This window comes from Symphodus melops (assembly GCF_947650265.1).
Source record: "Symphodus melops genome assembly, chromosome: 20".
NCBI lineage: Eukaryota > Metazoa > Chordata > Actinopteri > Labriformes > Labridae > Symphodus > Symphodus melops.
In genome coordinates, this window is record NC_136710.1 from 12,359,321 (window position 1) to 12,381,431 (window position 22,111).

At 38.8% G+C, this 22,111-nt stretch overlaps 2 protein-coding genes across 8 annotated transcripts in view; one reads left to right on the forward strand and one right to left on the reverse strand.

Annotated features, from left to right (window-relative positions):
* Positions 1–360, reverse strand: part of LOC306841580 (uncharacterized protein) — a gene marked incomplete at its 3' end in the record, with an annotated part of 2,682 nt that extends 2,322 nt beyond the window's left edge. The window contains exon 1 of the mRNA XM_079371524.1: positions 15–360. The remainder of the gene's footprint in view (positions 1–14) is intronic.
* Positions 1–16,349, forward strand: part of rpgrip1 (RPGR interacting protein 1) — a gene marked incomplete at its 5' end in the record, with an annotated part of 36,359 nt that extends 20,010 nt beyond the window's left edge. For 2 of the 7 annotated variants that reach the window (XM_079371879.1, XM_079371883.1), the window contains 25 exons: positions 5,642–5,794; positions 5,894–5,999; positions 6,091–6,114; positions 6,879–7,025; positions 7,104–7,177; positions 7,304–7,521; positions 7,708–7,814; positions 7,919–7,969; positions 8,066–8,245; positions 8,337–8,454; positions 8,592–8,737; positions 8,838–9,180; positions 9,397–9,548; positions 10,027–10,259; positions 10,482–10,597; positions 12,400–12,554; positions 12,635–12,691; positions 12,796–12,902; positions 13,181–13,244; positions 13,366–13,417; positions 13,622–13,716; positions 13,930–14,119; positions 14,197–14,281; positions 14,377–14,504; positions 14,968–16,349. In XM_079371879.1, the coding sequence (XP_079228005.1) occupies positions 5,642–5,794; positions 5,894–5,999; positions 6,091–6,114; positions 6,879–7,025; positions 7,104–7,177; positions 7,304–7,521; positions 7,708–7,814; positions 7,919–7,969; positions 8,066–8,245; positions 8,337–8,454; positions 8,592–8,737; positions 8,838–9,180; positions 9,397–9,548; positions 10,027–10,259; positions 10,482–10,597; positions 12,400–12,554; positions 12,635–12,691; positions 12,796–12,902; positions 13,181–13,244; positions 13,366–13,417; positions 13,622–13,716; positions 13,930–14,119; positions 14,197–14,281; positions 14,377–14,504; positions 14,968–15,206 (3,340 nt within the window). In that variant the 3' untranslated portion in view covers positions 15,207–16,349. Of the gene's footprint in view, positions 1–5,416; positions 6,000–6,090; positions 6,115–6,878; positions 7,026–7,103; positions 7,178–7,303; positions 7,522–7,707; positions 7,815–7,918; positions 7,970–8,065; positions 8,246–8,336; positions 8,455–8,591; positions 8,738–8,837; positions 9,181–9,396; positions 9,549–10,026; positions 10,260–10,481; positions 10,598–12,399; positions 12,555–12,634; positions 12,692–12,795; positions 12,903–13,180; positions 13,245–13,365; positions 13,418–13,621; positions 13,717–13,929; positions 14,120–14,196; positions 14,282–14,376; positions 14,505–14,967 lie in introns of those variants that run through there. The other 5 variants (XM_079371881.1, XM_079371880.1, XM_079371882.1 and 2 more) reach the window with 5 other exon arrangements.
* Positions 16,350–22,111: the final 5,762 nt, after the last annotated feature.

The following is a 22,111-nucleotide window of genomic DNA, read 5'->3' on the forward strand; positions in this document are numbered from 1 at the left end:
GTGTTAGAAAAAACCTCCCGGCACTGCTTCGCTAACTCTGGAGGGAGTTTTTTGAGGAACTCCTCTTGCTCCTCTGTTTTCTTCCTTCCACCCTTATCATCCACTGGACCAAACAAGTTTTTTCTCTGAACTGCCAAGCTCCTTTTCCTATCTGCATTTGGGCACAGATAGAAATGATGCTCCTGCTCATCTCTGCAGTCCTGGTCTTTACACAAAAAACCCAGTTTGCAGTCTGAACTGTATTCATGGACTTCGAGACACTTTTTACATGCACCCAACCTTTTCACTGCAGCCCTTCTTTCCACAAGCTTCCCAGTTCTGAATTGTTTGCAAAATTACAGCTTTTTCCTGTCTTTACTATCTCCGCAGACAACACAACCTGCTTGGTCCTCCTTTGACTTGGTTGACCTTGTTCTGGCATATCTCGGCTCAACTCTTGTGTCTCTTTTATGATGCTCCTCCTCCCTTAGTTGCTCGAGCTGCTCATATATGGACTCCTGTGCTTTGAGGAATTCCAACAGACTGTCAAACCGACTCTCTGGTACCACAGCATTTCTCTTGTCAGCTGCAAAGACCAGCCATTCTTTCCTTAATGACTCTGGAAGTTTGCTTTCAATCGATTTTGTCACAAGAGGATTTTTCATTGCCCCCGTGTCTCCAAGGTCAATCAGGTCCTGCAGTGGTTTTTCCACGGCTTGAATTAATTCAACAATTTTCCTTGGTTGGTTTCCTCTGACTGCTTGCATCCTTTGTATCTCCTCCACAATTTCTATAGCAATGGCTGTCCGATTGCCATAGCGGTTCTCCAAGACATGAAAGATGTCCTCTGCAGTGTTGTAGGAGGTTAGATGAAGGTCTCTTGTGATTTTGTCGTCAAGACTGTCCAATAATTGCATCTTTTTCACCTCTCTTGAACCAGTTGGCTCACCTTGCCTCTGGAGTGCTTCCCAGTCTCTCTTCCACCTGTTAAAATCACGTTTGTTGCCAGTAAACTTGGGGAGAGCTGTTAGTCTCAACCTGATTGTTTGTGTTGGATAGTTGGGGGTCAAAGGTGTTATTTGAGACTTTTCTTCATCCTCTTTAAACCGTTCCTGCATAAAGTCTGCTTTTCTGGAGATCAATTTTGGGATGTAAAGCTCCAGTCCTTTAAGGTGGCTCTGAAATCCCTTCTGATCTTCTTCTGGGATCCATCGTTTCCAAAGACTGTGAATTTCTTTTGCTGATCTCATAAGACCTTGCAGGTGATTTAGCATGTACTCAAAAGCTTCACAGTTAGCATTTGGCTCGACAGCAGCAACACGATCACACTCAGTTTCAGCTACCTGAATCGCTGTAGACAGTTCATCATCCCCATAAGTTGACCAGAGAGTCTTTTGAAGCAGGTTTTTGACTTCATTTAGTTTCAGCTCACACTCCGTTGCAGTTTTTTCCAGGTCGGCTTTATGCTGCTCCTTTAACCCGGTAGCCTTGACTGCGCCCAGCGCCGTCTCTTGCTCTGCAATGAGTCCAGCCTCAACATCATCATTTGCCTCCATTACTCTTTCAGCCTCCATTTTGATTTTAGAATAACTGTCCTTGAGCTCCTCTTCGGTCATGTCTTTAATGTTCCTTGTAATGCTGTTTACCAGACGAGAAAATGACCTCTTTGCTGTTGTTCTTTCTACTTTGAGTTGTTCAACTGATTTAGTGATGTCTTGATCGGCCATGTTGAATTGTTTAATTTCAACCAGGTGAGTACGAATTTTAGTAATGTCTTTAATTGTCTTCTTGTTTCGGGACCCTCGGTTATTTCCGCCTTTGCAGTCCCAAGTTCCCAGACTTTCTTTTATCCAGTTACCGGATCTCCCGGTTTTTCACTGTCAAGTTTCTCTTCTGTGCTTCCCAACTTGAAAAGGGACTGATCCTCTACCCAAAGGACTGGACTCCACTCAAACGTTTCCTTTCAATTCCTTTATTTTGAAGTTCAGTTCAGTTCATGAGTTTTAGCCTTCGGCTGCTTCACTTTAAGTTTAGAAAGGTTTCCGTTTAGGTTAGGTTTAGGTTAACCATTTAGTTTAACCCTTTAGGTAACCCTTTAGGTAACCGTTTAGGTAACCGTTTAGGTGAAAAACCTTGGAAACAAAAAGAAAACACAAAATGTTAACATGACATCAAAATCAACATAATTTAAACATTTGAACTGAGACACATGCAGGAATAATTTTAACATTTTTAAACATTTTAATGTTCTACTCTTTAAACATACTTCTCTGTATATTAAACATATTTTAATCCTGCATTTTAACAAATGTTTTGAAACTCATAACAAACTCATTTTAACATTTTAAACAACAACACAACAAATGTTTGCATTTTAAACTAATTTTAGCATTTTACATTTTAACAAATATTTGCATTTTAAACTAATTTTAATCCTGTTCTTAACAAAATGTTTTTGTATTTTAAACTAATTTTAATAATGTTTTTAACAAAATGTTTTTGTATTTTAGACTAATTTTAATAATGTTTTTTAACAAATGAATATTCTACTTCTGTTTTAATCACACGTGCAAAGTAAACAAACCGCCTCATTAACGTCACCCATGGCAACAATATCAAATCATTAATCAATCAAGTCCGTCTTTTTTTACCTTGTGCTCCATCAAAAGTTTATAAACAGTGGTTTTTCAGTTAAAGAAATACTACAATAACTTAATAACGAGCCGCATTAAAAATAAAGAGACAGACTATCAATAACTCATAAAAAAAAACAAAGCGCCGCCTGCACCGGCACAGCCGCGGATTTGTCCATGCCTGTCACTTACCGGCTGCCTCTTTGGTTTGTTTTGTAGAGCTCAACTTTGCACAGTTTGTTTGTGGTTTTATTTCTCCTTAGTTTCGCCGTCTTAACATACGTCTCTGCCTCTCCTATCAAACTTTTGTTGTGTGCGCGTCTTTTTTAACGCCCCCGGTGCACTCGCTGCGAAGATTGGTTCCTTGCGGTCAGGTCGAATTTTAGCGCATTTTAACAAAAATAAAAATCTGTATTTCTGCAGTTTCTTCTTTAAAATTAATTTAATTTATTGATCTAAGTATTCAATCAAATATTTTCTTTTTCACGGACCAAAGTCCAGTTTGACTTTACACCTAGATTTATGTTGGTGATTTGGGCTAAACCATGAGTATTTCATCGTTCCTGGGTTAAAGTGTCTCCATGCATCAAGTAGATTTTGTTCATTGCAAAAGTCAGTAAATATGGTATTAGGGTGGCTTGTTGAGAATCGAGGAGGATATTTATCATAGAATTCATCCTGGACTAAGTTAAGATCCCCTCCTAATATAATATTATCAGTTGAGTGGGATAATTTCAGATCATCTAATTGTAAAGAAATTTGTTCAATTAACCTTTTATTTTCTCTGCAGTTGTTGTAACTATATATATTAATGAGGATACACTTCACCTCATCAAGGGTTGGGATGAGAACGAGCCAGTGACCATACTCATCTGCCATGTGGGATATAACTTGTCCTTGGAAATTCTTCTTTAGGATGGCGACCCCTGCAGACCTGGAAGAGCCATGACTGAAAAAAGCTTTGTCTCCCCATTGGTTAGACCAAAATACATTATCTTCCTCTTTGGAGTGAGTTTCTTGTAGAAATATAATACTAGCATTCTTCCCTTTGCAGAACAGAAAAAAGCTTTTCCTTTTAGTTATGTCTCTTAAACCCCTTGCATTTACAGAAATGAGAAAAATGTCATTTTTGAGTTGAAGCATAAAACAATAACAAACAAGAACACTAAATAGAATAACCTGAGTTGTTATGAACACAAAATTAGTATCTAACAGATACTGAGGTTTTACAGCAGCAGGACCCTGAACATACAACTTTCTTATTCAAGAAAACTCACTTGTTAGGATATACCAAGGTTCACGGAAAGACTCTTTGACCATTTATGAAGGCAAACGGGCCCCGGAACACAGTCCATCTTTTCTTGCTTTTTCAACTTTTGGCCACACAGCTTTTCTTGCCTCCCTGTCTTCTTTGATGAGATCTTCAATGAAGCGGATGTGGAGATCTTTACAGATGGGGTGGTCTTTAGTAGCTCGCCAGAGTTCATCCTTGAAGAACCTTCCAGTGAACTGCATGATGATTTGCCAGGGTCTTTCAGAATTTCTCGGGCCAAGACGGTGGACAGAGTCGAGGATAAGATTAATTTTGTCCTTCCAGTGTGGAACAATTCTTCTGACGATATCTGCAATAACTTGATGAGTGTTTTCATCTTTCTCTTCCTGAGGAAGAGCGACAACGACTCTGTATTTTATAAACGGATGTTTATGTGTCAGGATACTGAAAATGATTGATTAGAATCTAAATGATGCAACGGTCAGAAGATAAATAAGTGAGAATATAAAACGGACTCCTCTTCGTCAGACTCTTTTTAATCCCAGCTCATCACAGACCGACTCTTTACAAACTCACTGATGTTCATCATCTGTTTAAATGTCCCACGCTCCATTTAGCGTCTTTTTAATGTCCGTCTTTTCTCCGGTATCAAACTCTGCTCATGTTGAGAAGTTTCACTGAAGTCTGATCCTGTGCAGCGTCCAATCAATGAGTGATATACGAGAAGGGGGGCGTGTCTGTCAGTGAAAAGACTTCCGTGAAGTCAGCTCTTGTGTCTCCTCGGTCATCGCTCCTCGGATCAGCCTCCTCTCTCCTCGATCCTCTCTCCTCCGTTCGCTATAAGAGCTTTGGGACGATCCTCAACATGGCGGCTTTGGAACTACTTCCGGTTCGGCCGAGGACCGAGGACCGAGGAGACTGCAAATAAGACACTTGGGATCCACCTGCTGTGTCTCTGTGTAAATGGGACCTGAATCTGAATGGAAACGTAATGGAGAGGTTCTTAAAACGAAAAAATAATGACGGCAACGGGGGCAGCGCTACACAAAACAGAATGCTCTTTTTAATTTCAACAAATCTACCTAACTTCATTGAGCACCTAATTTTATTGCTTTTGTTGCTAAGTTTATATTGTGTTACTTATATGACATGCACTTAGATGTTTTTTATGAGCAAAATTAATTAAATGATCTTAACTTGTGCAAGGTTTTATGCATAATTAGCCTATGTATAGGTTGATATATTGATTAAAAAACATACAAATGAAGAACAGTATTCATTATTACAACATAGTGACACAAATAGCTATTGAATAAAAATGGCCGTAAAAGTTAAATCAGAACCATTCACTCGATTGGGCCCCAGACTACCTTGCCCTGAAAATGTTGGGCCCCAAGGTCAAAAAGGTTAAGAAACCCTGCCTTAGACAGTTCATTGAAATGCTTTTTTTGTCCTCCATATTAGCATTATATTTTTTCTTCAAGCATTCTTTTTTCATGACAATTGTAATCAAAGAAATGTCTAACTTAAATCTAATATGCCTTAACATCCTCATATCATGTTAATTAATCCGGGAGAAATGGTGTGATTCAAGTCAGAGTTTTTCAGGCCTGTTTGATTAGTCATTTTTTCTTTTTGTATTAATATCTGATTTCTCTGTCTTCTAATCATGTCAACTTTTCCCTGTCTTGTTGTAACACAAGACTTGTTCCTCTGCTGTCCTCCCTTACTCATGAACCTCATCTTTCCTTCCAAGCAGGTTCAGTGTGGCTGAGCAAGTCAGGGTTGCAGAGCTGGAGTTGACCGCCCAGGCACTTAGAGAAACGCTAAGAGAGAAAGAAAAAGAGATTGAGGAAACTGTGAAAGATACAAGGAAGCAACAGATAGAAAGACACAGGTCTTACAAAAGGTTCCATATTTTTATTATCCCTGTGTGTTGGAAATTTGTTTTGTTTTTCTTATTTGTCTTTTTTCACATCGTGATCATATTTTATCAATATTAAACCAGAATGACTATTAGAGAGGACATTGATCTGATACGTCTACAAAAGAAGCTTTCAGACAAGAGTACAGCCCTGAGGGTCACAGAAGAGAAGTTAAACGAACTGCAAGAGGTGAGCATTGTCTCATTAGTCTCTTGTTTCTGTAATGTAAACAGATAAAACAATAATTTTTTTATGTAAAATGTTATTCATTTTGTTCTAGGTATATGAAAATCAGCTTGAGGAGGTAAGGGCCCTCTACACACACACACACATACACACACACACACACACACACACACACACACACACACACACACACACACACATGTATGTATGTGTGTGTGTTACGCGCTCACCACTCACCGCTAACAGGCTACCTCAAGCCTAACCCAGTGAGCCCGTAACCTCGTAGCCTACCTCTCCTTGCGTGTTGTGTTTACGTGAGGGTGTTCCTAAAAGTTCCCTCGTGGGTGCAACTTGGTCCTGTCTGGAAAGAGGGGGGGGGTGCATGTGGTGACTCACCGATCTGTTGACCACCTCTCGCAATCTGGTGGTGTTTCGCTCCGCCAGCTCACGCTTTCTTCCTGGATGTCCGCTCAGTATAGTGCTCAAAACAAAAGTCCCCCGTGGTGTCAATATTAAGAAAACAAAACAATTGTTCATCAGGTCAACGTGCTCTCCTTTCAGGCGTCTTGCGTCTCAGCGTTCTTTTCGTGGAAACTCCTCCCCCCAGGCACCTTTTCAGGTGCTCCTTATCAAGGGTTTTTTGAGCCACCACCACACCTCCCCTCCAGGTGTGATATCAGTCCTGACCCTACCTTTTCACCTACAAAACACACCCACTGCCAAAGACCCCCGGAAGAGACTGCCCTCAAGCATAATCATAACAGTGTGTGTGTGTGTGTGTGTGTGTGTGCGTGTGCGTGTGCGTGTGCGTGTGCGTGTGCGTGTGCGTGCGTGCGTGCGTGCGCGCGTGTGCGCGAGCGCGCGTGTGTGTTTTTGCCATAGAGTCAGAGGTCATTGAGAGCAAGTCAGGGAGCTCTGTTGGAGAAAGTGGAGGAACTGGCTGAGCAGCTGAAGCAGGAGCGACAGAGAAATCTAGAATTGGAGGGAGAAATTACCACCTCGTCCTTGTCTTTACAGACTATGGAGAAGGTAAGAATAAGCCAAGAAAGACAAATAAATATTTGAAACGATAGGACATCAGCTCTGAAATCAATTTCTTTTTTTCAGCTAAAAGAGAGGTTATCCGACCTGGAGGGAGAGAGGGATCTAATAAAAAAAAACTATGATACTCTACTAAAGAGGTTAAGTCTTGCAGAACAATCTCTAATACATTACATGAAGGATGAAATATTTCCTTAGCCAAATGTAAAGTCAATTCAAATGAGATTCCTTTCCTTATATGTTTATATTTACTTTTAACTTGCTAGAACTTTAGCTGATCAAAGAAACAATGGTGATCTGTTGGAAAAATGTATTGGAGATGACCAGAAGAAGGAGACCGAAGAAAAACTCAGCAGCATTAACATTCAGAGACTTGAGGAGATTGTGCAGGCTGAGAGGGAAGAAAGAGGCCAGCTGAAGCTGGAAAAGGACAATCTGAGACGGGAGAAGGAGGCACTAGAAGACCAAAGGGAGCGAGAAAAGGGTAGGAGTCTCTCACGTTTACATTTTGTTAGTTATGATCACAGTTAGCGATACGTTTACATTATCTAGCTATCATCATTATCTGAAGCCTTAATTTATCCACTGTAAAAAAAAAAAACTATAAATCCCAGGTATTGGAACAGAAAAGATATTGCTTATCGCATGTGTTCTGTGTTGCTTCCTTTAGAGTTTTCTGTGATCATGAAAGAGAAAAGTGAACATCTTGAACAGGAGGTTCTCCACTACAAAGAGCAGGTTTATGCTCTGCAAAATAGACTAGACTCTGTCACAAAGGTCAGACACACACAAACATACACACAATACAAATATTGTGGTATGGTACGAAGTTTTCCTCCATACACCTTTCGCAGTTTTTTGTCCTCTCCTCTCTCTTTCAGGAGTTTGACATGAGTGTGGAGGAGCTTAGCAATATTCTTTTGCAAATCAAGGTTGTTCATAATTTTATTTATTGTATGCTCGTTTTACATGCTGATCAGCTACTTTAAAAAGGTTTAATTCATGGTTTGTTAATCCTTCAACAATAGACATTTAGGATGCAGCAGGAAAGCAGGGCCAGTCTGGGTTTTCTCTTGTCTGGTGGTAAGGTAGAAGAGTCTCTACAAGATGTGACAATAATTCAGGCTTCCCATGCTGAGACTGTCTTGGAGTTACAAAAAACTAGAAACCTTCTGCTGATGGAGCACCGTATCAGCAAAGACCTACAGGTACGTGAAGAGATTTATCGCACTCAAATTTTCTTCACATTTCTCTTCGATGTCAAGAAAGTGTGTCCTAAATCAAGCTTTCGTTTTCAAGGAGGAGTTGACCACAGTTAACCTGAAAAAGGAGAAAGAGAGGGAGGAGAGCCAGAGGAGGATGGCAGAAACAGACAAACTTTTTGGCAAACAATTGCTTCAGATCAACAGTTTACGAGGTATAAATGAAACAATTTTATATATTTGCATTGTAATAAACATATGCAGTTTAGTGAGGAAAACAACTGTATGGTCAGTATGTGGAACAATAGCCCCATAACTTGTTTTTTATTTATTTTATATTTATACTCCATAGCCCAGATGAGAGACTTTGCTTACAGCCCCAAACAGACCATACCAACACAGTACACCTGGCCAGCTGGAGACTCAGAGTTGGTTCAGGCACTTGAAGATGTTTCTCAATTAAGAGCTGGAGAGTCACTGTTGGAGATCCATCTGAAGGTCGAAAAACATGTAGAAGTTATACATTACTTTTTTATTTTAATTGATTAGAAACTTTTTTCCAATACCTCTTAACTTTGTTTATTTATAACACATCCAGGCAGCAACTTTCACCCCATCTGGGCTTCGCACAATGAGTAGAATGCAACAAGGAGAGATGAACGGAGGAGAAGACATTGTAACCTTTTGCACCTACAGCCTCTTAGACTATGAGATGCACACCACACCTCTGGTTTCAGGCTGTCAACCAAGCTACAGCTTCACTTCCCACTATGCTCTGACAGACCGAGATCTGAGCAGGCTGGAAGGTTCAAGGGTCAGAGTAGAGCTTCATCAGGCGTTAGGGGGGGTCAGTTTTCTGACACATGGAAGTGGGCAGATGTCTCTAATGGACGCCATGGCAAGGAGAGGGGAGCGAATGTATAGAACTGTCAACATTACAGGTGAGTGATGTTGTATAGAAAAAATTGTATAGCCCATGTTATCCCTTTCTTATCTTACACTGTCTGTTGTTTTAAAATGTAGTAATTGGCAATTTAAAGATTTTCTTTGTTAAATGCTATAGGATGTTGGACTTGTCACATTGCATGATGCAATGTGTGCTTATTTAGTGACTAAGGATCAAACCAAATGTTAAATTGGTTCTATTTTGATTTCAGGTTCTGAGCAGGAAATTGTCGGTGTTGTGGATTTCTGGGTATGCCTGTTTAATTCTGCTGAGTCCCTTTTGAGGGAGAGACGAGCAGAGAGGAAAATAGCTATTCAGAGTCCTGTTCAGATCTCTCTTGGCTGGCAAGGTGCTGCTAATGAGGTACAATTACATAGAGGCAGTATTGATTATATTTAAGAACTGCTTCTTAAAATTACATTTGCTATGCATGAGGAATGTGTAGCATAATGTGGTTCTCAAATAGTCTAGCCTCACGACCTGCCTCAATCTCCTAAGGAGAAATCGCAAACTAATTTTAAGATATGCAGTATATTTTTCATCCATTCAGATTTAATTAAGGAAAATTGTGCAGTTTATACTACAGACCAAAGATTCAACAAAACAAATTAATAATTTAACAATAAATTCATCAATTTAAAAATAGCATTTCTGAAACAAAAAAATGTTCAGGCACAAATTCACAAGCAAATACTTGATTGGGTTCCGCAGCCCACTTTTGGGTCCTGACCAATCAATTGAGAACAACTGTTATCAAACATGTTAAGTTGTATGTGCATAACAAATGTAAAGAATAAAGTGTCAGTAAAATACAAAAACAGATATTTAATGCTGTTTGCAGGAGTTATATGACTATGGTGGTGGGATCCCCAATGAGTTGGAGATTATGTTGGAACGTTGTGTTGGCCTTAATGCTCGCTGGACAGGACTTCTTCCTGATTCCTACCTGACCTACAGGCTCTACGACTTGCCACCTCATGTTTCACAAACAATTAAGTGCACGTCTGACCCGGTGTTCAATGACATTGCTAGCTACCCACTAGCAGTAACAACTGATGTGTTGCACTACCTGAGGTATGATAACCTAGACACAAAAAAGACTTTGTTTTGATAATACTTTGTTAAAATTTCATGGGTTATTTTGTATTTACTTTGTTGATTTATGTGATTTGAATATGTATGGATAAGTTCACCCTAAGGATAATTAGAATCCAGCAAAACTGAATAAAAATCCTCTCAATATTTATTCACAAAGATAATAAATATGTAAACATTTGACTTCGCTAATACCTTTAGGTCCAACAGTTTGTGGGTTTATGTGTTTGATGACACTGAAGACCAGATGCCACCATCCTATCTTGCCAAGACCCCCATCCCATTGCAAGTCCTGGCTTCAGGGCAAGACATCAGAGGTGAGACAAAGACCAAAAATATAAATCTGCAGATGTTACTATAAAGCATTTATCTACAGATGCAGGTATGACATATTCATTTTTAAATAACGTTACATTTTTAAAATAACTGATCTCATAATAAAACTTCTTGGGCATCTAACCTCTTATCTGCTAAGATATAAGAAATGATAGCAGCTGCTGAATATCTTAGTCACTGTAGAAATAACAATTTAAATCTAGAGAATTCCAGGTTCAAGCTCTTAATTCAAAGAAAAATTAAAGAAGCAAATTCATGTGTTTTGTGATAGAAAAATGTTGTGAGTTGAAACTGAATATCCATTCTGCAACATATACAGTGGGTAACCTCTTTAAAATTTTCACTCTTTGTTTTTTTGCAGCCATTTACTAAAATCAAAAAAGTTAATTTTATTTCTTATCAATGTACACTCAGCACCCCATCTTGACAGAAAAAAACAGAAATGTCGACATTTTTGCAAATTTATTAAAAAAGATAAACTGAAATATCACATTCACACGTTTTCAGACCCTTTGCTCAGCATTGAGTAGAAGCACCATTTTGAGCTAGTATAGCCATAAGTCTTCTTGAGAATGATGAAACAAAGGTGTGTTTCCACTGAGTGGTTCAGTTCGTCTCGGTATGGTGTGCATTTTGCGGCATATCCATAGACTAATCCCGGGAAACATTCCCAAATAACCGACCTGTATAATCCTACTTTTTGGGACCCTTCCGTTGGAGTGCCAAGAATGTAAAGCCGATGCTAAAAGGCGGAGCTAAACATTGCAGTCCAGGGCAGGAAATTAGCACCCGCCACCGGCCAAATGCGGGTATTTTTTTTGATTTGTAACTATGATCAGCCCACACGCCAGTCTGGCGGGTGGTAATGTTAGCAGTAAGAGCGTGCATTCAATTGAGTTATGCACCTGCTGACCACTAGAGGTAGTGATGCGCCCGTACTGCCACCAGATTGTAGCAGACACTAGACGCGAGCCTAATTGATACTTTTGAGTCGCATCGACACAGATCCTACGCAGTGGCCCTATGCGCACCTGTAAAAATCCTGACTGCACATTGCGAACTGCAAGGACTGTGATTGGTCCACTCATAACGTAATTTCCAGCAGTTTCTTTCCGGTCACAACAGAAATATTAAAAGGCTGTATTGAGCGAAGAAAATCAGTTGATTGACATTCGAAAGTAGCGAAAATGCATTTCTTCATCCAGGTTCCTCTTAGGCTAACGAGTGTGTTAAATTCACCCTTTTTCAGCTTTTTCATTAAAATCCCCAAAGGTTTACAAAACACTGTCAACTGATCTTGGATTAAACCTTTATTGTATGTGCTTTATTTTATTTCAATTTATTACTAACTGTATAATCACTCTGGCTGCAGTAAGTGTAGGGAAGTGGGGGGGGGGGTATTATGGAAGAACTTTCAAATTTTCACAGCAACATACCTATATTTAATATAAGACACATGCCTGTCAGAGTCAATAGATGGCAGCATGGCATGTCATATTTAAATTATAAATGAAGTATTAACACTTTTTACTTTGTACAGATAAGTCTGAATATTTTTCAACTTAAACACATTTGAATTATGTATCCTACTGAATGATTACTGAAGCTGAATTACTTTGAAGTTAACATATTCCCCGTCTGAAAAGACAGGCAATATGTTCCGATCAAGAATGCAACAAAGGATTATTTAAGCATTTTTATTCTTTTCTGCCAATAAAAAAAGTATATTTTAACACTAAATCAGCCAAATTACAATTACATTTTTTTCCGTCTGGAATGCCAGGTGACTATGTCCTGAGAGATCCAGCTGGTAGACCACAGGGCATGGTCAGGGTCATGATTAGATGGAAGAACCCCATGCAACCTTCTTCAGGCCCTATGTTGGAACAAGAAAGAGAGGACACATCACAGAGGCCCATAGCCAAGCCAAGAGTGAAGGTGACATGTTGTGTGTGTTGAAAGGTACTTGCTGTTTCCTTTTTTAATGTTTACTGTTAAACTGTTCTTTTTTTCCACAGCCTCGTTTTCTTGTGCCAATTCAAACTAAAGCAGTGCAGAAAGAGACTCAAGCTTGGGTGAGGTTTTAAGAAGGAACGAAAATAAAGTAACAAAATCCTAAGCAGTGCATTTCCATGTTATTTTAAATATGAATAATCCCTGTATATGTGTCTACTCAAAGCCACAGCCTCAACCACCAGGTCCATCACTGGTCCAACAGAAAAGCTCAGCGTATAAAAGACAAGAGCATCCCATCTCTGTGATTCCAACAACAAGTTGCCAGTCCAGGTACAAGCAATGATCCACCAAGACATTACCAAAGAATCCAGTGAAGTACCCAGTCCAGCACTGGCTTATTTGGACAAGATGGAAAAATAAAGAAACAGTTTTTGTATAACTAACCATCTCATATGTATAGACAGATTCAAGTTGTACGAAATTAATGTTTGCATTTAGAAAGTGCCATACTAGGTATGATGTCTTCGAAGTTTTTTTGATTTTTAACTAAAATTTATACTGACAAATTTAGATAATATATAGTGATAAACTATTAAATCTCATTTAAGATCTTCAGAGGGAACTTCTTCCACAATGTCAAGGACTAGCTCTACAAAGGATGCCATGGCTCAGGTAGGATCTCTCTCTCTCTCTCTCTCTCTCTCTCTCTCTCTCTCTCTCTCTCTCTCTCTCTCTCTCTCGAAAAGAAATAACAAAATAAGATCTGTCTGGTGAACACATTTCATTTACTTAGGATCATATGTCAATGGATGAAGAAGATGACGAAAAGGAGCAGATGGAGAGTGGTAAATACTAATTTCAAAAATATATTAACATCTACCTGTATATGAAGCTTAACCCTGCCATTTTTTGCCAAGAATAACAGTACATTCAGCATTAGATCCTTCTGTATCTCTTAAAAATAAAGTCATTTATCATTTAAAATAAGCTTTAATTCTTAGCTCAGCCAATCAAACTAATCAAATCTCATTTTACTTTTTTTGACTTAGCAGTGGCTTCAGGAGAAAGCGACACTCGAGAGTCTCCCGAGACAAGCTCCTCACAAAGTGACATTATCACTCCAGCAAAGCCAAAAATGAGGAAGGTACAAAGTTACTGTGTAATAACAAAGGAGTAAAATGTTATTTTCCATTTAGTTTTATAATCAAATTATGCTTTAACTCCTGCTAAACAACTTTTCAGTATGGTTGAACTTTCATATTTTAAATAATCTGACCAGATTATTACAGTATTATACAAAAAGACCACAATGTGTTTCATCTGCCTTGAGAGTAATGAGAATGTTATTGCTTTTAAGGGAGAAAATCTGAGAGTTGAGATTCTGTCCCTAATGTTTGAGCCCTCCTCACATGTGGTGCTGGACAAGTCAGTGCAGCGAGTTTATGTTGAGTATCGGCTGCTTGACATCCCAATGGAGACAACTGAGACACCAATGTCCCTCTGCAAACCAATAGACGGAAAGGAGATTCACTACAATTTTACAAGAGGTGAGAGAGGCAAGTTTTGCCTGCATTAAATGCTAAGCTCTTTTACAAACTAAGACCTCTTATTTTCTGTCTCTCAGTGATTTATGTGGATGGTTCCCGGTCAGCTCCTCTCAGACAGTATCTCTACACCATGCTGGAGCGTACTGACCCAAACCAGGGCAGGTACTATTGTTAGTGTTTTCTGTGTACTTTTGCACATTAGTTTAGAATGCAGAAGTTACAGCTAAGAAATATATGTATGTGTGTCTGTATGGCAGGTTAAAGTTTACAGTAGTTAATGAGCCGATGGACGACGACCAGGAGTGTGTGGATGTTGGACATGCTTTTCTGGATTTACAGGAACTGCTCCTGACAGGAAATGATGTCTTCAACAAACAAATAGACAGTATGTATTGTATTTGTTTCATGCTGTGTGCTTTTCTGCAAAAAGAGAAGAAGAAACAATTTCATTGTCAGTCTTTGAGAATTTTTCTTATTACTTGATTTCAAGAGTAAATATTCATCCGTTTATCAATTATTTACTTTTCAAACTGTGTATGTCTGCTTTAATTCATTGTGGGTTAAAATGTGTATTATTATTCTGTTTGGAAATGTTTGCTTTGGAAAATGATTACATTGTTATGTTAATGAGTAGCAGCAACACCGAGTCACAATCATTATGCAAAGCAGGCTAAGACACAGAAGCAAGAAGTGGACCTGAAACCACTGCAAGTGCAAGCCCTTTTTAACAATGGATTGGACATATATTTATGCTTTTTTCATGTTCAGCAAGTGGAAAATGGTTTTGTACTCTTTTGCAGCTTAGAAATGTTTCTTAAAGTCGATGTACCCTTGTGTCTTTCTCTCAGTTGTGAGTCTAGATGAAGAAAAGGAGGTGATTGGAAATCTAAAAGTATCTGTGGAAGCAGCGAAGGCTCTAACTGGGATATACAAGGAATTTAGTAAAAAAGGTGAGATCAGAAAAAAAGATGGGACAAATGAAGACGAAAATGAGGAGCAGAAAAGAGAAGAGGAGCAAAAGGAAGAGGAAGACAAGAAAAAGCACCAGATCCAAGTGATAGATTTTGATTATGATAGTGAATTCTGATGGCAAATTCACAGGGTCTATCAAACTAAATTTACACATTTGTCCAGGATGTCACTTGATTCTCCAGTGAACTCTGACAGAGAACTTAGCATCTTTAAACACTTTAACAACTCTAAACCCTCATGCCTACTCATCAACAGTGGACAACTATCCAAAAGCCGCTTTCTACTAAAGCTTGGGTTTTAAAGGAATGATTTCACATCGATCATTTCAGTGGACATTAGCAAGTCATCCCATACACAAAACTCCCTACCTCTAAAATTTCGATTGAAGAACTTGAAGGGATTCTAATTCTCCAGTAGACATAGGACTAACTGTAAAAATGTGCTTCTTCTAAGAAAAAAATCAAATATTTCATTACTGCATTTAAAAAACTAGTAATTTTTGCATTGCAGTGTTGGATGACATGAGTTATAGTTAAAGCTGATAATAAAAACAGCTTGTACATTAACACATTCTAGGTGTAGTGTTTTTGATTCCTAAATGTATTAGACAAATGTAGTCAAGTTAGTTTGTCACTTGAGTTCTTATCAGAAAATTTAACAAAAACATCAGAATTTGAAAATTTTTGACATTAACATTTTCATTATATGACAACAGTCCTTCCAGATACTTTATTTTCTCTGCTGTCACCTTCATCATTTGCTATTGCTACAATTTCAGAAGCCTTGTATGTTGCTCCTTATTTTGCTTAGTCTCCTACTCTTACAATTGATAAAGTTCACAAATTATACATTTCGGAAACAGTAAGACAGAAATAATATCTCAAGTGTGGAAATATCTATCAAGGTAAATAATTTACTTTAACAAATGTGATTGATATGCACACACACCAAAAAGAGAAAAAATAAATGTTTTATGACATAAAAACGGGAAAAACATTTACAAATATACAACATCTGTCTGTAGCCCCTCTATGGTGCCCATGGTCACATCCCCGAGAAAATGTCTGTAGGGACTTGGGTTGGGAACCAGAGGGTTGCCGGTTCAAGTCACGGCACAGACCAAGTCCGGAAATTGGTTTGGTAGATGGAGAGGTGCCAGTCCACTTCCTGAGCACTGCCAAGGTGCCCTTGAGCAAGGCACCAAACCCCAAAAAGTCACTCAGATCCTGTTTGTGCATAAGTGTGTATTTCAGCCTGTGTGTGTATTTCAGCCTGTGTGTGTTCATGTCAATTAAACTGAACTTCCCCACGTGGGATTAATAAAGTTGGTGCCGGACGTTGTACATATTCATAAGATGTTTCATTGCATCTCTGTGATTGGTCTTTAATATTCTGAGACACCATCCCTGCCTAGTCTGCCCTGCAAAAATGACTTCTTGTAATCTAAACCGAAACTTGAGTTGTTTCAAGAAAAAGGAGTCAAGGTTGTTTTAAAACAGGGAGTCAAGGTATGTTGAGAACAGGAAGTCAAAGTTTGCACATCTGGTGTATCTCAACATGAAGCACCTGTGAAACTTTATGAAATGGTTACATCTTACGCAGACAGTTTCAAAGTGTATTTTTCCACTACAACACCAACATTTTTGGAGTCACTGCTCAGCCCTAGGAATACCTGCCCTACCTTCATCTAGAAGGTAGGGCCGAGCAGGTATTCCATGACCAGATGTGATGTTCCCAGAGCATCCAGATCAACGTTATCCCAGGTAACAGACACACAGACAGCAGCACACGGATTACTTCACGTTTTATTTCAATGTGATCACCACTGCCATCCAGAGAGATAAACGTCTGTCAGACCTCAGAACGCGCGTGATGCAGCGCTCGCGCTGTCAGACAGGATGGTTACAAGTTGAAGCGTTAACCATATGACTCGTTTGTATTAGTTAGTTTTTTCTGTTACAGAACACAACATGTAGTTTGTCTGTAACAGGCAGTTTATTAACACATAGTTAACAAGTGGCATTATGTATCGAGAAACATTTCCTGCTGTACCGGATGTTACTAACAGTTCAGCTCTCTGCTGACTCATTGGCAGCGAGCCACAAGCTAATTAGCACAAGAGTAGAAATTTCCGGTTGTAATGTACAATATTTTAACTACCCCTTTCCTCCACGGTAACAGTCGGTAATAGAGAATATTCTGCCTTATTTCTAAAACCCAGGATGTGTTTGTGTACCGTGAAAGTCTTAAATAGTAAGGAGAGATGTCTTTTCAACACTTACCGCTAAAAAGTCCACAGACGAGTGACACTCTAACGCGCTTTCGCAGATGAAGCAGTCTTTGAGCGAGGCGTCCTTGTCCCTCGAATAAAGGAATTCACTGACATCGAGGCCATGCACACAGTATTTTCGTCTTTTTTTGCACGGAGATCATTTTGAAGATGTTTGTTGAGAAGTTTGACATTTATAAATTAAAGTTATTACATTGCTACTATATTTGTTAACACATAGTAGCGGTTAGCATCATTACTGCATTTTGCCCACAACAGTTTTATCGATAGAATTAAATCTGTCTATCTTTCTAAAAAAAATTCATAATATATATAATCTGTTAGACCTATACATGATTATGCTGGTGGGATGATCAAATGTAGTGAAAATATGTTTTGAAATGGACCACTTTCTTCCCAAAGGGTTCCGGCCTGCAGGTCATAAGTTTGACAAGGTCACTAGAAAAAATACATCATATAGATAGTGGCTGAAACACAACATCGCATACGCTCGTTTGTAAGTTACTTACACACGGGACATGCGAAAGTTTTGTTGTCACTGGGCAAACGTCAGAATCACTTTTTTTGGTCAGGTATGTTGAACACACAAGGAATTTAACTTCGGGAGACTTTAGTCTATCTAGAAAATGTAAACATTATAAATAATTGACTAAAAAGATAAACAAGCAATGAAAGAATAATATGTCAAGACTAAATAAACCGATTATGTTTATGCCTGTGGGTGCCCAAAACCAAAGCGATTAAAAGCATGCATTTCGACTCCAACACACACACACACACAAACACCACAGGCCTATAAGCACACCTTAACGTGGTGCTGTCCGTGGTGCTGCAAGTCGGTAAACTATAAAGCACTTTTCAACACCTGGTGAAGCAGGTCACTTGTTAGCTGAATAATTGAAAGCATAGGCATTGGAGAAAACTCTAACATTGACATTTTTTAAATAAATTATTGGATTTGCTCTTATGGTCAGTGATGAGCGTCAGGGAAGCAAATTAAAAGAAAGTAATATAGACATTAGTTAAGGACATGCTCTGTGATTGATTCAATCCCTTTTAACAGGAGGGAACCAAGTACTCTACATTAAAAAAAAAAAGACAATTAATTTTATTGATTGATCAATGAAGAGAGAGAGAGAGAGAGAGAGAGAGAGAGAGAGAGAGAGAGAGAGAGAGAGAGAGAGAGATCTAATAGGCTACTTATATTATTATTACATGGTTGAAGTTATTGTGTTTTAATTGTACAGTCACTTTGTCCAAGTAAACAATCAATCAGTCATTTTGTCCAATTAAACAATTTATTTTGAACAACATAAAAATTAAACACTGATGAACACATTTTGTGACAACAAATGAACAATAACACCTTTCAACATAAGTTAAACACATTGAATAAAAAACATTTAAAACATATATACATTATCATTCCTTTATTTTATCATACTTCCCCCTCCTTCATCTCTCCTCCCTCCACCTGCCCCTGCTTCCTCTCGTCCTCCCCCTCTTCCTCCTCTCCCTCCTTCTTCCCGTCTTCCTCTCCTCCTACTTCTTTCCCTGCCGGAGCCACTTCTACCACCTCCCCCCCTTTAACTAAAATAACAACTGGAAAGACACTATGTGTCTATTGCATATTGCTCCTTTCATTTTAATTGTACACAAACCTAAAATAGTTGTTTATTTTTTGAATCTGCACTTTTGAAAAGTTTCCCTCAAATCTGACTAAAGTCAGCAAACACGCAGGTGAAATGAGACATCAGCAAAAATCAGAGGAGTGGAGTGTCTGTTAGCTCCATTTCCTCCTCGTAAAATCAAGAACTAGATCAGAGACTTAACAAAAACCTACCACTATGGCCGTGTATTGGGTCGAGTGGGATTTAGTCCCAAACCCTGAATCGCGTGATCTGAGGTGGGTGACCTCCACCCAGGCTCCAACTGCCACAGGGTATAGGGCTGCCTCCCTCCACAGACTGACGCCAACCCTGTGATTGTTCTTAAATAAATAGAAAAATAGCATTGTGTTTTATGTGGCTTTGATCCAGTATGCATACATTTTTAGTAACGACAACCCATTTTAGATGTAAATCATTCCACAATGATAGGATAAATGAGTTACCTAAACAGGCTAAACATTCATATTCATATTGCAAAATAATTAAAGCATTTTTATCAAAAGTGCTGCTATATATAGCTGTCTGCATTCTCCTCCCTAATTTCCCTTTTACTCAAATCTTTGCACATGTTCTCTCAACCTCTGAAATGATGACTCTGACTTCCAGCAGTACATTACAGGTGCTTTTATTCTCTCTATTTCACTCCAATGCTGAAGCTGTCCTGCTGCTAATCATAAATAATAAGAGGCTGAGAGTGACAGAGAGACACAGGGTCAATGGGAGACAGATTCAGAGCAGTTACTTAATATAATATATCGCCAGACCGGTGAGTGCCAAACGAATGTTTTGTTTCCTTTTTTTGTGGAGTAAACTTTTTTCCCCTTCCGGATCCCTTTCAGTGGACTTGGACATTTTTTTCTTGACTGTTAAAGGAGGACATTATTGTTTTTCTGTGGCAATGACATTTGGTTTGTTTGTTTTTTTGTTAAAAACGGAGTACAGTCTGTATTTAATTTCCTCCAGTGCTCTTTTGATTTATTTTGGGGAAAGTAAGGTCCTAACCCAGTGACACTTTTGAGTTACAGTAGGTTTTAATTGAATTATGTAACAGTGACCTTAAAATATTAAGGGGATTGTTATAACTTCTCTTCAGGAACTAAAAGGGTCAGGGACGTCTCTTCATAGAACTAAAAGGTTCAGGGACTTCTCTTCAGGAACGAAGAGGTTCAGGGACTTCTCTTAATAGAACTAACAGGTTCAGGGACTTCTCTTCATAGAACTAAAAGGTTCAGCAACTTCTCATCAGGAACTAAAAGGTTCACGGACTTCTCTTCATTGAACTAAAAGGTTCAGTGACTTCTATTGAGGAACTAAAAGGTTCAGTGACTTCTCTTCAGAGAACTCAAAGGTTCAGGGACTTCTCTTCAGGAACTAAAAGGTTCAGGGACTTCTCTTCATAGAACTAAAAAGTTCAGGGACTTCTGTTCTCAGAACTAAAAGGTTCAGGGACATCTCTTTAAAGAACTAAAAGGTTCAGGAACTTCTCTTCAGGAACTAAAAGGTTCAGGGACTTCTCTTCATAGACCTAAAAGGTTCAGGGACTTCTTTTCATAGAACTAAAAGGTTCAGGGACTTCTCTGCTCAGAACTAAAAGGTTCAGGGACTTCTCTTTAAAGATCTAAAAGGTTCAGGGACTTCTATTGAGGAACTAAATGGGTCAGGGACTTCTCCTCATAGAAATTAAAGGTTCAGGGACTTCTCTTCATTAACTAAAACGTTCAGGGACTTCTCTTCATTAACTAAAAGTTTCAGGGACTTCTCTTCAAAGATCTAAAAGTTTCAGGGACTTCTCTTCAGGAACTAAAAGGTTCAGGGACTTCTCTTCATGAACTAAAAGGTTCAGGAACTTCTCTTCATAGAACTAAAAGGTTCAGGGATTTCTCTTCATAGAACTAAAAGGTTCAGGGACATCTCTTTAAAGAACTAAAAGGTTCAGGAACTTCTCTTCTGGAACTTAAAGGTTCAGGGATTTCTGTTCATAGAACTAAGAGGTTCAGGGACTTCTCTTTAAAGATCTAAAAGGTTCAGGGACTTCTCTTCAAAGATCTAAAAGTTTCAGGGACTTCTATCGAGGAACTAAAAGGGTCAGGGACTTCTCCTCATAGAACTAAAAGGTTCAGTGACTTCTCTTCAGAGAACTAAAAGGTTCAGGGACTTCTTTTCATTAACTAAAAGTTTCAGGGACTTCTCTTCAAAGATCTAAAAGTTTCAGGGACTTCTCTTCAGGAACTAAAAGGTTCAGGGACTTCTCTTCATGAACTAAAAGGTTCAGGAACTTCTCTTCATAGAACTAAAAGGTTCAGGGACTTCTCTTCATAGAACTAAAAGGTTCAGCAACTTCTCTTCAGGAACTAAAAGGTTCAGGGACTTCTCTTAATAGAACTAACCGGTTCAGGGACTTCTCTTCATAGAACTAAATGGTTCAGGGACATCCCTTTAAAGAACTAAAAGGTTCAGGAACTTCTCTTCAGGAACTAAAAGGTTCAGGGACTTCTCTGCTCAGAACTAAAAGGTTCAGTGACTTCTCTTCAAAGAACTATAAGGTTCAGGGACTTCTCTGCTCAGAACTAAAAGGTCCAGGGACTTTTCTTCAGGAACTAAAAGGTTCAGGGACTTCTCTTCATGAACTAAAAGGTTCAGGAACTTCTCTTCATAGAACTAAAAGGTTCAGGGACTTCTCTTCATAGAACTAAAAGGTTCAGCAACTTCTCTTCAGGAACTAAAAGGTTCAGGGACTTCTCTTAATAGAACTAACCGGTTCAGGGACTTCTCTTCATAGAACTAAATGGTTCAGGGACATCCCTTTAAAGAACTAAAAGGTTCAGGAACTTCTCTTCAGGAACTAAAAGGTTCAGGGACTTCTCTGCTCAGAACTAAAAGGTTCAGTGACTTCTCTTCAAAGAACTATAAGGTTCAGGGACTTCTCTGCTCAGAACTAAAAGGTCCAGGGACTTTTCTTCATAGAACTCAAAGGTTCAGGGACTTCTCTTCAGGTACTAAGGGTTCAGGGACTTCTCTTCATAGATCTAAAAGATTCAGGGACTTCTCTTTAAAGATCTA